Source organism: Medicago sativa, chromosome 4, assembly GCF_051527215.1.
Source record: "Medicago sativa cultivar Bolivia chromosome 4, Bolivia_mono, whole genome shotgun sequence".
NCBI classification, from domain to species: Eukaryota; Viridiplantae; Streptophyta; class Magnoliopsida; order Fabales; family Fabaceae; genus Medicago; species Medicago sativa.
In genome coordinates, this window is record NC_140752.1 from 13,259,854 (window position 1) to 13,273,844 (window position 13,991).

The 13,991-nt window shown below is 33.3% G+C and overlaps 2 protein-coding genes across 2 annotated transcripts; both read left to right on the top strand.

Annotated features, from left to right (window-relative positions):
• The first annotated feature begins 1,474 nt into the window (after nucleotides 1-1,474).
• LOC146926462 (receptor-like protein 6) lies at nucleotides 1,475-3,124 on the top strand. The gene has a single exon (XM_085758813.1). The coding sequence runs from the start codon at nucleotides 1,475-1,477 to the stop codon at nucleotides 2,423-2,425; it is 951 nt and encodes a 316-aa protein (XP_085614939.1). The 3' UTR covers nucleotides 2,426-3,124.
• On the top strand, nucleotides 1,497-6,053 carry LOC146926463 (receptor-like protein 49). Its single transcript, XM_085758812.1, has 2 exons — nucleotides 1,497-4,359; nucleotides 5,175-6,053. Exons 1-2 carry the CDS (start codon nucleotides 2,586-2,588, stop codon nucleotides 5,705-5,707), a joined length of 2,307 nt encoding a protein of 768 aa, XP_085614938.1. The 5' UTR covers nucleotides 1,497-2,585; the 3' UTR covers nucleotides 5,708-6,053.
• The last annotated feature ends 7,938 nt before the right edge of the window (nucleotides 6,054-13,991 follow it).

The window sequence follows — 13,991 nt, forward strand, 5'->3', positions numbered from 1 at the left end:
TTTATTTGGTACAAGTTCGAAGTGAGTATCTATATCTCTATTACCCATCTTGTATCCGTATCTTTAAATTTAGGGAAATCCAAACCCAATCATAGGGGAAAAACCCGTCAATCGAGATGACTTCAGTCAGGTATCCGCGTGTACAGGTTTTATTGTCATGCCTAAATTTCACAAGCCAATCATAATAGGAACATGGGGAACTATAGATCTTATCAAAAAATCATTTTGAAAACGTGAGTTTGAAAATAGTAAATATACTTTTTTTTTTAAATGTCAATGTAATATATTCTTGGTGCAAATATTATTATGTTCAAGAGATTGAAACAATTGTCCTTTTTTTAATGACAAATGTTAGTTTGTTAGATTAATATTTACTCATTCGGTTAAGTTTGACCCCATTACCTCCAACTTCTTATTCCTTAACGCAAACCATTTGAACTACTCAGGCCCCGAAACAATTTATTAGGATAAAGATACCAATTTAAAATAAAATATAGTTGTAAATTACTTCTATACTTTATATTTGTAAAAACAAATATCTTAATACAACTATATAATATTTTTTTTCGAAAACTACAAAATATTACAAGTTATATTTTTTGTCAAAAATAAACTTTATAATTTACACTAAAGTTACTTTAAATTTATACTAATTTATATATCAAATAACTTAAATATTCACCAAATTTATCTAAATTAATTTTCAATTTAATTTATAATAATATTTAATTAAACTTTAATAAGTCCGTTAATTCCCCACGAGTATCATCATATACTAGTTAATAGAATTTACACAACCGTCAACTGTATAAAAAAAAAATCAATCTAATCTAAACCACATTTAACTACTTTATTGTGAAATTATAATACTAGTATTAATAGAATGTGAAATTATAATACTAGTATTAATAGAATTTACACAACTATGAATTGGATAAACCAAAAATCAATCTAATCTAAACCACGTTTAATTAGATCAAATATAATTGTTTAAGGAGTTGTCTAAACTGAACCAAACACTATTTTAAATCTTTGAAATTAAGGTTTGTCTTAAAATGGATCTAAACCGCATCATGCAAAACCTCTATTACTAACCCGGCATGAAGAAATATAGGTGATGATACCCTCACAATGATAAGGATGCATGACGGTATATAAATTCTTAAGAGAAAGGTTCAAATGTTGGCTCGTTGACCAACTTTTGAAGCTAGCCACACAATTTTTTTTAGGGATAAGCTAGCCAAACAATTTTTTTTTTAAGAGATGGGTTATTATCAGAACCATTTAACAATCAAGAAAATAATTCAAATGTAGACTTGGTTTTAAGATTGCACAATGAGACACCAAGACCTTAAATTTTTTATCTTTAATGTGCGGTCTCAAGAAGACTTAATTGCGTGTGAGATAGGGTTGAATGATCAAATCACAAGTTAAGCTTCATGTTGCATGCAATCTATAAAAAGGAGAAAATGATATGTTATTTACATATCACTGCTTCCTCCTCAAACCATTAAACACAGGCTACTCATTATACACAATGAGAGCACATATAATATTTTGGTTTTTCTTTATACCATTCAGTTTAATATATACAAGCTATAATAATATTGTGGTGAATGGCGACTGTGATAGCCATGAACGTTCCTTGTTGACCCATTTCAAAAACAACCTCATATTCAACCCCACAAAATCTTCCAAGTTAGTTCATTGGAACCAAAGTGATGGTGATTGTTGCCAATGGGATGGAGTAACATGCAAAGATGGATATGTTACAGCCCTTGATCTTAGTCAAGAGTCTATTTCCGGAGGACTTGATGATTCAAGTGCTCTTTTCAGCCTGCATTATCTGCAGAGTCTGAATTTGGCTTTTAATGACTTTCGTTCTACGATTCCACAAGAGCTTCATAAGCAGCAGAATTGGAGGTATTTGAACTTCTCCGATGCTGGCTTTGAAGGACAGATCCCAAAGGAAATTTTTCACCTCAAAAGGTTGGTCACTCTTGATTTGTCTTCTTCATTTACTTCACATCACATCCTCAAACTTGAGAATCCAAATATATGGATGTTTATGAAAAACCTCACAGATATCACAAAATTGTATCTAGATGGTGTAGCAATATCAGCCAGCGGAGAAAAATGGGGTCGTTCTTTATATCCATTGGGGGGGCTTCGTGTTCTTAGCATGTCATCATGCAATCTCTCTGGACCTATTGATTCTTCGCTAGCAAGGCTTCAGTCACTCTCTGTTCTAAAATTGAGTCACAATAATTTGTCAAGCATAGTGCCAGACTCCTTTGCAAATTTCTCCAATTTAACAACCCTACAAATCAGTAGTTGTAGCTTGAATGGTTTTTTCCCAAAAGATATCTTCCATATCCACACATTAAAGGTCCTTGACATACATATCAGACAATCAAAATCTTAATGGTTTTTTGCCAGATTTCTCACCACTTGCATCTCTTAAGTACTTGAATCTTGCCGATACAAATTTCTCAGGACCACTTCCAAATACTATCTCCAATCTGAAGCACCTGTCGACTATTGATCTATCTCACTGTCAATTCAATGGAACACTTCCCAGTTCAATGTCTGAACTCACCCAACTTGTTTATCTAGACTTGTCATTTAATAACTTCACAGGCTTACTCCCTTCTTTGAGCATGTCCAAGAACCTCAGATATCTATCCCTCCTTCGAAATTATTTAAGTGGAAATTTACCATCCAACCATTTTGAGGGCCTCATAAATCTTGTTAGCATCAATTTAGGGTTCAATTATTTCAGCGGGAGTGTGCCATCATCTGTTCTTAAACTCCCATGTTTGAGAGAACTGAAGCTTCCCTATAATAAGCTTAGTGGTATCTTGGGTGAATTTCACAATGCTTCTTCACCTCTATTGGAGATGATAGATTTGTCCTATAATTATTTACAAGGCCCTATTCCATTATCTATCTTTAACCTTCAAACACTTCGTTTCATTCAACTTTCTTCCAACAAGTTTAATGGTACGGTAAAGTTGGATGTCATTAGAAGGTTAGGTGATTTAACTGTATTAGGGCTATCATATAACAATCTTTTGATTGATGTCAACTTCAAAGATAATCATAACATGTCATCCTTTCCAAAGATGAGAATTCTAGATTTGAAATCTTGTAAGCTGTTACAAATTCCTAGTTTCTTGAAAAACCAATCGACAATATTATCTATTCACCTGGCTGACAACAACATTGAAGGACCAATACCTAAGTGGATTTGGCAACTTGAATCTCTCGTTAGCTTGAATCTTTCCCATAATTTTTTGACAGGTTTGGAAGAAAGTTTATCAAACGTCAGTTCTAACCTTAACACTGTTGATCTTAGTTCTAACAACCTCCAAGGGCCAATCCCTTTAATTCCAAAGTATGCAGCTTATTTGGACTACTCAAACAACAAATTCAGCTCTATCATTCCACCAGACATTGGCAAACACCTCCCTTACATGATTTTTTTGTTTCTTTCAAACAACAAATTTCAAGGACAAATCCATGATTCTTTTTGTAATGCATCTAGTCTAAGGCTGCTAGATCTTTCCAACAATAACTTTGGTGGCACAATTCCAAAGTGCTTTGGAGCACTGAGTAGCAGTCTCCAAATGTTGAATTTTGGTGGAAACAAGCTTCGAGGTCATATTCCTAGTAGTATGTTTCCAAATTCATGTGCACTAAGGTTTTTGGATCTAAATGACAATCTTTTAGGAGGTCCTATACCAAAATCCTTGATCAATTGTAAGGAACTACAAGTCTTAAACCTTGGAAAGAATGCATTAACAGGCAGATTTCCATGTTTTCTGAGTAAAATTCCAACATTGAGAATCATGGTTTTAAGGTCAAATAAGCTGCATGGGTCTATCAGATGCCCAAATAGCACAGGTTATTGGAAGATGCTTCATATCGTTGATCTAGCATGCAATAACTTCAGTGGCATGATATCACCTGCACTCTTAAATAGATGGCAAGCAATGATGCGTGACGAAGACGTGCTTGGACCAGAATTCGGCAGTTTGTTTTTTGAAATTTATGATAACTATCATCCAATGGGTTTTAAGGGTGTAGTACGGATGATGAAAAAATTTTGTGCTAAGAAAGTGGCTCAACTTCTTTTAAATATGTCCCATTCTGATCTGTATCAAGAATTCTCTGACAGGACTGCAGAATATGTGGATCTTGGTCGTTATCTGGAGTCAATTATTATTGTCAACAAAGGTCAGCCGATGAAGCTTGTCAAAGTTCAAACGGCTTTCACTTATGTGGATATGTCAAGCAATAACTTAGAGGGACAAATACCTAATGAGCTAATGCAATTCAAGGCATTGATGGCTCTAAACTTGTTGTTGTTTTGGCTTCAAATTTGTGGTTGTGAGAAACAGAGAAATCGTGACACGATTTCATCAACGTGTCACGATTTTGGCTATGCCGAAAGCATGTTTTGCTGGTGTATAATCGTGGCACGATTTTGGGAAAACGTGACACGATTTTCGGCTTGCTGGGCACGTTTTCAGGATAAGGTTGGTCGTACCTTGGGTCGTACGTATCAAACGTGTCACGATTTGGACAAACGTGACACGATTTGGACAGCTGAAGACTGCTATATAAGTGTTTCTTTGCAGATTTTGAAGGAGAGCTTGAAGAGAGAGAAACTTGGATTACAAAGGAGGTAACTTTAGGGTTGAGTGTCTTTGTAGTGAGGATCTCTTGGGTTGGGAAACATTGTAAACACCTTGGGTAGTGAGATTTCACCATTGGAAGGATCAAAAGCTTCCTTTTGTGTTTTCTCTTAGGATTCATTGTGAGTGTGGGTGACATGAAAATGGGTAGAAATTAGGTCTTGTTCTTTTGTGAGCTTTTAAGCTAATTTCTTGTAACCCATTTGTATCACTTTCATCTTAGTGGATTGGAGGGCTGCTCTCTCCCCCAGAGTAGGTCATATTGGACCGAACTGGGTTACCATCTTGGTGTGTTTGTTCCTTTCTTTCATTGCTTATCTTTATTGCTTTGATTATGCTTGTGGTGTTGCTCTACACTTAGATTTAGATCTGTTTTGTTGTTGTTGCTTGGAGACACTTTATCTATTGATTACCACTTCCTTTGCTCCACACATCTTTGTTATTCATTGGTGTGATTTTGTCCGAATTCACAACACTTGTCACATAATGCATTAACGGGACATATACCATCATCGGTGGAGAATTTAAAGCATCTTGAGTCTATGGACTTGTCAAACAACTCCTTGAATGGAGAGATCCCTCAAGAGGTTTCAAGTCTATCTTTCCTAGCATATATGAACCTCTCGTTCAATCACCTCGTGGGGCGAATTCCTTTGGGTACTCAAATTCAATCATTTGATGTAGATTCCTTCAAAGGGAATGAAGGGTTATGTGGACTTCCACTGACCAACAATTGCGAAGATGGTGGAGTGCAAGGGCTGCCACCACCAGCATCCGAGTTATCTCATTGTCATAATGACAGTTCAATTGATTGGAATTTCTTAATTGTGGAGTTGGGATATATTTTTGGCTTTGGAATTTTCATTCTCCCCCTTATTTGCTTGATGAAATGGAGGTTGTGGTATTCCAAAATTGTGGATGAACTGCTTTACAGGTTCATCCCCCAGCTAGATTTTGTGTATGAACATCAAGGGAAGTGGTATAGATCTCTAAGGTGGAGGTATTAGTCATTTAACTCTTGGTTTTGAAGCTATATGTCCATAATTTGCACTCACATCAAGGGTGCATGCAAAACATGACTCAATTGAGGATCCATTATTTGTATTCCTCCCTTCTTCACTAGGCCTCGTTTTCTTCTCATGTTAGTATCGGTGAACCAGAACAAATCTGATAACTATGTGATAGTTTACGATTGCAGTTAGTTAGTTAGCAATTTTCAGAATAATCACTTTGTATTATAGTGTATGCTAATTTCTCTGCTACCATTTCAGTTCTATTATAATAACAGTTGTATATGTGCTTCAAAAGTTATTTATTTCCATAATATATGAATTCAATTTCATCCTTTTCTGCTACCATTTTGTTTTTATGAATGAACTTTGTATTATCTTACATATTTTTAATCACGATTCATGAAACCATGATAACATAAAATTAGAATATCAATCAAACTTGCATCAGAAGGCTAGAATCAATGACAGTTACATAAAAGAGGAGATAAATAGCAAGAAAATATATAACATGGAATTCCTCTCAAATTAAACAATTGACTCATTCTAAACCTAGCATATTGAAATTCAGCTAGCCTTTGCATCCTTTCATCTTGTGCTTCTGTAATTAGTTATTATAGTAGTAAACACAATTAAATCACTACTAACAAAATTATGGAGGAAAAAAATATGAAGTTCGTTGATAAGAATCTCACCAAGGAAACAAGCAAGGAATGTCTCAAGTCTCGATTCATCATTTGTATCATTCCCTTGTTTACGACGCCTCTTTAATCTGACTATTTTGCTTGTCACATTACTATCCTTGAAAGCCTAAGGAACCTGTCAATTCAGAGATGAATAATCACTATTTTTATTTCAGTGTGTTCTAATATCTCTACTATAATTTCAGTTCTATATATAAATAAAAGTTGTTTGTTTTCTCTCTGCAATTTGTTCTTATGATTCAAACAATGATGACAACAAAAATTTGTTAGAAAATTGAACTTTGGATTCAGATATTTTAAGTTTACTTCATTTTTTGAGTTCCCTTAAATTGGGGGATTTTGTATTACGAAGAAAAAATAAACTGACAAAGAGGCCCTTAGGGTATTCATTGATTAATCTGAAATGTCATTATTGTCACTTTCTGTTGCTACTCTTAATTGGATTCTGGTTTTTCTATTCCATGGATTTTTGCTTACTGGTTCTGCTACTTTATTGTATGGTCATGGAGTTGTATCTTGTTCAATAAGTATCAACTGCAAGCTTAATTTTTCCATGCTTCCTTCGCAATTTCATTGATTGATATTAGTTCTTAATAGTAGAATAAAGCTTAATTTTTCCATGGATTCTTATTTGCCTTTTTGCATTTGGAAAATTAAAGATCACTTCAAAATAGAGAAGTTCAGCAATGTTAACCCCCCCATCAAAAGCACTGTGTCCCTTGTAACTACACAATAAAAATCGAATCAGAAATTAACAATAATAAACCAAATAACTACACAATAAAACTCGCATCAGAATTTTTAAAGGTAAAAACCAATTTCTCTAATACCTTCGTTGGTAATTGTTTCCTGAGGACTTTAGCAACTCTATCTAATCATGTTAATCTTTACATAATCTAAGCCTAAGCTAACTGTTTCCTAACCACCTCTAACTACTAAAATCGTCAATTATGAGCTGACAATAACCGTCATTGATGATGTGACAAATAAGAACACAAATTTTCTTCCTAAGATTTTATTAACTTGTTCCTCAAGTAACATCTTTTCTTCCTTCAATTTTAACCATAAATTACATCAAAGAGATTATGATTTACCTTTGCGCTGTCACTTTTCATTTTAAAATTTGATGCAGATATTAGTAAAAGACTCATACATCCGTTGTGGATTTTATAAGTTTATATCTACAAACACAAATTTTAATGTCTTGTTGATTTGTAATTGTTATACAAGTTGATATGATAAAATTTTAAAGTTTTGTGTTTTGTTGATTTGTAATTGTTATATAAGTTGATGTGATAAAATTTTAAAAACTCATACATATTTTTATAATATTTCTATAAAGAAAAATGCTTGATAGCACAACATACTAATAACAAGCACGAAGGCAAACGACATATTTTAAGCCGTTTGATGAATCGTTTTTCATTTTATTAATTATTTATTTTCTGCCACTTTTTTTTTGCCTGCCGCATGAATTGTGTGTCTTGTATTGTCGTGGGGGTAATGAGTCGTGTTGTATAGCACTTTTCTTCTACATTTATTGTGCATTTATGTACTTATATATGTGGAAACAAATTTTTATTTCCTTATATGATTAAATTTTGAAAAATCGTATGTATTTTTAGATATTAATATTAATGTGGTATTTCGAAAAAGGTTTGCTAACTTATTACTCTCATCCAAAAACATGAAGGAGTAAATTCGGAAGCCTACTCCCATTTACTTTTTACTAAAAACTCCTTTTGTCTTTTTAATAAACACTATTTTAATCGATGGGCATTATTCTAATATGCTTTTGTAATTATTTTGTTGCTGCAAACATTTTTTTTAAGGATGCTTGCTGTCGAGGGCACTGTTTATGTTTTGTGTCCTTCTTTTCCATAAGTTAAATTCAATTCTAGCCTATTCTGAACAGCAATGGTAAGCCTTAACTTATTTTTTTATTAATCAAAGTAATCTCTCTCTTTAATTCACTCCTATAATCATCGATTCACTCAAGAAAAACGTCTTTGATTATACTGTTTTTTTTATCCAAAGTAGCAATTTAATTCTTGTATTCCTTTCAATAATCCAGACACCTAATAGATACAATAGAGATGAGTGTTTATACTACAAAAAAGAAAATAGAGATGAGAGTGTATGGAATATGACGGGTGGAAATTTTCAATGGAAAAGATGAGCGAGGGAAGTAACCTTTTGTTTCAAGAAAAATAATATTATTATTGTTCTTTTCTATTAACAAAAAACAAAATTACTAAATCATCCCTTAATAATAACCAACTTAAAAGTGTGTGATTGGGTTTTTAATAAAAAGCAAGTGGGAGTAGGCTTGCTAACTTACTCCTTCATGTTTTTAGATTGGAGTAAGTTAGCAACCCCTTTCTATAAAATACTACTTTATTTTGTATTTATGTGAAAATATGTTAATCATTTGTAAGGCATTGTATTTTGTGGGACTCCACTAGTGTGCCATTAAGGAGGGAATGTCAACGACATTGACCAATCTAATTGTGACACATAAGCCAAATTAACTATTTTCACTCTCTTTCAAATCTTTTTGTTTAAAAAAAACTATGTTGCCACGTGTCACACTTGAATTGGTCAATGGCATGTGACATTATGTCACATAAATGCAATCCATATTTTGTGTTCTTATATTTGCATAAACAAATTTATTTGCATAAACAAATTTTATGTCCCGACAGCAATTTGAAAACTCATGGATATTTTCAAAATAACAACATTAATTTAGTATTTCTATAAAATTATGTCTCGGTATGATAGCAATTTGAAAACTCATGGATATTATCAAAATAACATTAATTTAGTATTTCTATAAAATATTTGTTCATTTTATATGTGAAAATTAATTAAATATTTTCACCGCACTCATTGCTAATTTATGTATCTATCCGCGGAAACAATTTTTTATGTCCCAATATGATAATATTTTTAACTCCGTGGGTTTTTTTTTTTTTTTGGTATCTTTAAAATACCATAATTAATGTGGTATTTCTATAAATATTTATTGGGTCCGGCTAACCGGTGCCCCAGGGCACTGGTTAAGCATACCATAAAAGGGAATTATTACCATAAAAGGAAACTGTTTTTAACTTTATTATAAATTAATTATACATTTTTAATGCATTAACTACTATATAATTTCCTTTTTCATATCCTTAACCAGTGCACGGGGGCACCGGTTAGCATTTCCCATATTTATTTTATATGTGAAACATTGTTACTTATTTACACTACTTATATTTAAGGAAACAAATTTTATCACTGATATAATAAAAAGGTAAATTCTTAGGTACTTTAAAGTTTGATTGGGTAGAAAAAAAATTATTTAATATTTGACTTTATTTAAAAATAAATTAATATAAAAATATGATTTGATTGGTTGTATTTCAAAGATGTCAATGTGAAGATCGGATTTTATTTCATTAGGTATGATGGATTCTGTCATTCTGATGTGTGTGTGGAGTCTGGTGACTATTCTATAAAGTGAATAATGAATTGATGGAACCTATCATACATGGAAGGAGATTGAGGCAGGGGGACCCACTGTCGACGTATCTTTTCATCCTATGCGTAGAAGGCTTGTCTACGCTCATTCATTGAGTTGAACGACATTGGGTCCCCATGGAATTAGCTTATCACCACGAGTGTCACTTTAACAAATAAAATTGTTTTAAAATGAATGTCATTTTACATTTTCAATGCAACTTTAAATTGTTTCCAACTTTTTCCCTGAACGAATATATATTTAGTAAATAGGCAATTACCCCTCCTAAAATTGTAAGTTTCGTCAATTACTCCGCTGACATTAACAAAACTTCAGTTACCCTCTTGAAATTGCACAACGGTAATCAATTTACCCCTCCATCAAATTCTTTTGTTAGTTAACATGACGTTTTGCAAATACCCTCCTGAAGTTTTGCACTTATGTGCAAAATGCCCCTTGAACTTGAAAATTTATATTTTTTTTCTTATACTTGACTCAAAAGATATTAAAGGCAAACAATTAACAGTTAACTTTAATATACTTTAAACTCTACAATATTACAATCCAATATAAATATTAAAATCCAATATTACAATTAACATTTGGATCCTTTATTACAATCCAATATTTTAGATGACAAAAACCAAAAGAATATACTAGTCCATAACCACTTTGTAATACTTTATTAGATATGGAAATCCAAACTCAATAATAGTTCGCTTGTGAATACAATGAGCACATGACAATCAACATAAACATTACCCTATGTAGCCTAACACTATTTGACAATGTTGATGTGTTTGACACCTATGTTGGAAGTCATAAGCTAGAATTAAAAAAAAATTCAATTCAGCATTGTTTTGATAGAAAAAGAAGTTGTTCAAAATACTCATTAGGTGGATAGTGTACATGGATACAAAATGGGATTTATCAGCTATATTATGACTCTACTTTGTAGTGTTCTTATGATGTGTTAGCCATCTGATTATTATGTTAGTACGATGTAGTTATTATGTTATTAGGAAGCAATTACTATTAAGAAGTTATTGAATAAATAGGAAATCAAATCAAAAATTAGTAGGCATTTTATTTGGGACTGAATATTGGTTTGGGAGAGACCAAACTCTCGAATTCTTGGAGGGAGAGAACCAAGACTCTCAATTTTCTAGAAACCCCATTGTATCCTATATTCCTATTGTATCATCAATAAAAGTAAGTTATTTCTGTTATATTTCTATGTTTGGTACCAGTTTCTATCATTATAATTCAGAGAATGCGTCTTAAATAACTTAAATATTAAAGTTAACTATTAATTGTTTGCCTTTAATATCTTTTGAGTCAAGTATAAGAAAAAAAAATATAAATATTATAAGTGCAAAACTTCAGAGGAGGTATTTGCAAAACGCCATGTTGACTAACAGAAGAATTTATCGGATGGGGTAAATTGATTAACATTGTGCAATTTCAGGGGGTAATTAAAGTTTGGTTAATGTCAAGGGATAATTGACGAAACTTACAATTTCAGGGGTGTAATTGCTTATTTACTCATATATACTCAAACTTTTCTCTCTCACACAATTTTCAATACAACTTTAAGTTTGTCTTTCTCTTGTAAAGTAATGGTACTTGAGTAAAATTTATATGTCTTGACTACTTCTGTCACAGATTATATGTCGCTTTGAAAATAAAAAAAAAATCTCAATTTATATGTCGTTTTACAATACCAATGAAACATTAATGTTACTTTTCCTACTATATCATTAACTATTTATTACTCTATTGTCTTTCAATTATTTAATTTATCTTTCTCATATAATTTATTAAGGATAATTTTGTAAAACAATTCATAATAATCTCTTTCTCATAATGGCCAAAGCGTCTTATGATTTAGGATGAAAGGGGTATTTCATTTCTTAATAAATGATATGAGTTGTTTTATAAAATTGTCCTTAATAAATGTTATAGGAAAAATAAATAAATGAATTGAAAGAATAGAAAGTAGTAAATAATTAAGGTTGTAAGCTTGTAATAAGAAAAATGACATTAATACTTCCTCCGTCTCATAATAATTGAGTCATTTGCAAAAAAAAAAAATGTCCCAAAATAACTGAGTCATTTCACTTTTCATCACTCTCAATTCAATATATTTCACTTTGTATTTATGATAGTGGAGAATGAACCAAGTAGTATTTAACAAGAACACTTAAAATCACTTTTCTCTCTTCTTCATTTATACATTTGTCTTTTTATTTCTAAAGAATACACCCTCCGGTCATTAATATAAGCAAAAATCCACTTTTTAGGTTCATTCAATTAATGATGTATGTAGTCTTTATTATAGACTACATACATCATTAATTGAATGAACCTAGAAAGTGGATTTTTGCTTATATTAGTGACCGGAGGGTGTATACATTTTTTTTTTGATCAAACAACGAAATGATATTAAACAATCAGGAGAGGCCTGAACCACATACAAAAAAGTTCAAAGAAACCAAAAGAAAACAAGTCTATAGCTCTACCAACTAGAGCGAACCACAGTCTAAGAGAAAACAAGTCAGGACATAGCAAGCCTAGTAAAAGGTAATCCGAGTTTGTCCATGTCTAAGAGAGACTGCAGGAAGGATGGAGTAGAATGCCACCATTGTGAAGAAAGAGGAGCCAGACCCATACCATTTTTAGCCAAAGCGTCGGCAACCATGTTACCTTCCCTGGGTGTGTGAGTGCATTTAAAACTGATCTGTCTAGCAGAATGCATGCAATTGAGCCATCTGTTATACATCTTCCAAGGAACACCTTCATTTTTACAGCAGGCTTTGACCACAGTTAAAGAATCACTCTCCACCCAAATATTAGTGAGATGCATATCCCTAGCCTTCTCAATAGCCAGCATAAACGCGCAAAATTCCGCTTCTAGAGCAGTAGCATAGCCAACATTTTGGGTGATAGCACCAAGAAACTCAGCATGACTGTCTCTAAATATCAAGCCAACAGACCCATGGGAAGGGGAACCCACCGCTGAACCATCAATGTTAATTTTGATACAACCCACAGGAGGGGGAATCCAAGTTATTTCAGCTGTGGGAGTGATTCGACTGGCACGAAGTGGGATGCCAAATAGCTGAGATATTTTAAAATCCTGCATGGCCGAGGCACCTTTTACTAAGGCTAACTCGAAACTAAGCCTGACTTCAGCTATCACTGTATTAATGAGAGAGCTAGGAAGGCTATGATTATCATTGAAGCATCTATTATTCCTTTCCCGCCATATGCACCAGATCATGTGGATAATTGCAGAGAGCATGACCTGATTTACCATTTTGCTGCTATTACCACTTCTATTCAGCAAAGCAGAGCAGCTGGAGATGTCTAGCACCTGCCCAGAACCAGAATTGAGCCAATTCCAAAGCTTAAGGATCTCTGGGCACTGAAAGAATAAGTGAATTGAGCTCTCGGCGTTCATGTAACAGAAGTGACAAATATAGACAATGATGCATCCTCTTTTGCGCAAGTTATCATTAGTGGGAAGTTTTTTATGGAGCAGCCGCCAAACTACAAATGATCTAGTAGGAGGGATGAAGCTAGTCCATATCAAATTGGCCCAAGGGGGCTTCAAGCTGTGACCAGCTATAAAATTGAAGGCGTGCTTGTTAGTCATACATCCATCAACAGCAGCATTCCAGTTTAGCCTATCAGCCGTATAGATCTGTGGCAAAGTGATGCGTTGAATCTGCTCCACAAGGCCCCGGTTTCTAGCAGAGAAATAGTCTGGGATTCTCCAAGAATTGTCCACAATGTAATCAGATGCATACATGTCTAAGTCTGTATGCAGAGAGGCAGGAATATTAAGGATGTCCACTATGGGTTTGTCAAGCCACGTATCAGTCTAGAAGTGAATGTTTGTCCCATTTCCAATGGTCCATGTGGAGTGTTGATATAAGGTCATAACATGTGGTTTCATGCCCTGCCAAACAGAAGAACTTAAATGATAACTCACCGGTTTACCCTTCCTTAAATATCTGGCTCGACATAACTGTGCCCATTGTTCATTGGATGTGAGAAGTTTCCA